The 1,962-nt window shown below is 52.9% G+C and overlaps 1 protein-coding gene across 1 annotated transcript; it reads right to left on the bottom strand.

Moving 5' to 3' along the window:
- Nucleotides 1–571: 571 nt before the first annotated feature.
- Nucleotides 572–1,349, bottom strand: LOC123107491 (BON1-associated protein 2; the record flags this gene model as incomplete). Its single annotated transcript, XM_044529478.1, is given in 1 exon segment — nucleotides 572–1,349. A coding segment is annotated over 1 exon segment (540 nt), but the record flags the coding sequence as incomplete, so codon positions are not given.
- Nucleotides 1,350–1,962: the final 613 nt, after the last annotated feature.

Here is a 1,962-nt window from a genome sequence, read left to right on the forward strand (position 1 = left end):
ATTGACTAGGAGCAGCAAAAACTTACTAATCGTGTCATTGCTCATTGCAAGTTAGCGGTAAAATCCTGATGTTAGGGGGGCCAGGGCCCTTGCTGGTCCCCCCTGTCTTCGCCACTGACTGTCGGGTGTATAGGAGAAAACATAGTTGGGTGGGCAAGCTAGGCAATGTTCATCTAAATAAATGGCTTATATAAGTAGAAGAAATAAACCTAGCCAAACAATGTAGGCGGAAAAATCAATGTTTTTCGAACAATATATAAAATTACTTTTTAACCAATATGTAATCCTTAGATTTTTTTTTTTGAACAAAGTACAGACGCAAGTGCTCATATATATTGCTCGGGTTTAATAACCTAATTAACATCCTGACAAGTAGTAGCACAATTTCAGTACGATTTGTACATGGCATGATCAAAGAGAATGCAAGTCAAAACCCAATTAGCTAGTTCTGCCACTATACGCAGCCCTTTCCTTTAGCCTGCCCAGCAGCGGAGAACTCGACGGGATAGCCCATCACCGCACCGGCCGGTGCCGGCGCCGTTGTGGTCGGCACCTTCCCGTCCACGGCAAAACCACCACAGCAGGAATCACCAGTGCCACTCGCGGCGTCCTCCACGGCCTTCCCGCCTTTCCCTTTACCACGTGGCACCGCCGCGCCGTCGAGCCTCTTGACGGTTATGTTGACGATGCCGTTGCGGCTCTTCGTTAAGGACTTAGCGTCGAACAGCCGATAGCTGAGGCAATGCAGGTGGCCTGGCGGACCGACGCTGAAGTCGGCGACCGGCACGCTCGCCTTCGCCACGGGCTCCTGTCGGCGGTAGATCACCACGCCGATCGCCTTCTCGTGCCCCGGCACCGTCACGCGGACCGCCTCGCCCCAGTAGGGGTACCCGTTGCAGTCGCCCTTCTCGCTGTTGACGCCGGTGGACGCCTCCGACTTGCCCCCCACGTGCACCTCGGCGTACGCCCCGCGGTCCAGCGGGCGGCGCCAGCGGTCCCCGATGACGACCTCCTCCGCGGAAAGCACGGTCACCTCCACGGTAAACGACGACGACGACCTCTCCGCGGCGAACTCGTCCTTGGGCGGCAGTGGTGTACCCTTGAGCTCCATGGCTGGTGGTTGCAGCGATGAGTTGGATCGATCGGTGCGCGCGCGCGTGTGGATCGCAGAGACGGGGGATAGGCGTAGCTTATATGGATCGAGAGCAGACGACGCGTGCGTTTACTCTGGGCCGAGATCAGGGTCAAGTTGGGAACCGGCTGTATGTATCTAGGTTTCGGGACAGATTTCCTCGTCTGTTTTTGGTTTTCCGACGATCGACCGGATTTGTTTCCCAAGATAGCAGGACAGACGTTCTTCACGCCGTTTATATAGGGGGAAACACGCGTTTCGTTCGGACAGAATAAAGGATATAAGCAATTATTAAGCATGTGCCGTGAACGCAAGAGTTGAACGTACCGTTCACGCGCAAACACTTTTTTGGTACAACTTACGTGGAAGGCGCGATTGTGCTAATCTGATGCAAAACGCACGGAACTCCCTCGTCGTTGCACTGCGAACGAAGGAGACTAGGAACATAAAATAAAATAAAATAAAATAAAAATGGTAGAACACCCATCTTTTTTAAAAAAAACTTCTGGAGCGCATATTCAAAATCCTAACACGATCGCCAAGCGCTTTAACATCCTAACACGGACGATGAGGACGATCATCGGCGCATCGGCATCCAGCTTGTCCATCCTCATGGGAAACATCTTGGTATCCTCCGAAGCGGTCGCGGGCTGAACCTTCCTCTCGTCGACCTTGGTTTTCTTCTCTTCGAACTAGGTTCATCTTCCCCTCGGTTGCCGCCATCAAGATGTTGAACCACTTCGCCTTCCTTTCCTCCTTCACGTCATAGTGGACCTGCAGCCCTGGGAATGCTACAAAAGCTCGAGTGGCACCGAGCCCTGTTTCTACAC

Source organism: Triticum aestivum, chromosome 5A (genome assembly GCF_018294505.1).
Source record: "Triticum aestivum cultivar Chinese Spring chromosome 5A, IWGSC CS RefSeq v2.1, whole genome shotgun sequence".
Taxonomy (NCBI): domain Eukaryota; kingdom Viridiplantae; phylum Streptophyta; class Magnoliopsida; order Poales; family Poaceae; genus Triticum; species Triticum aestivum.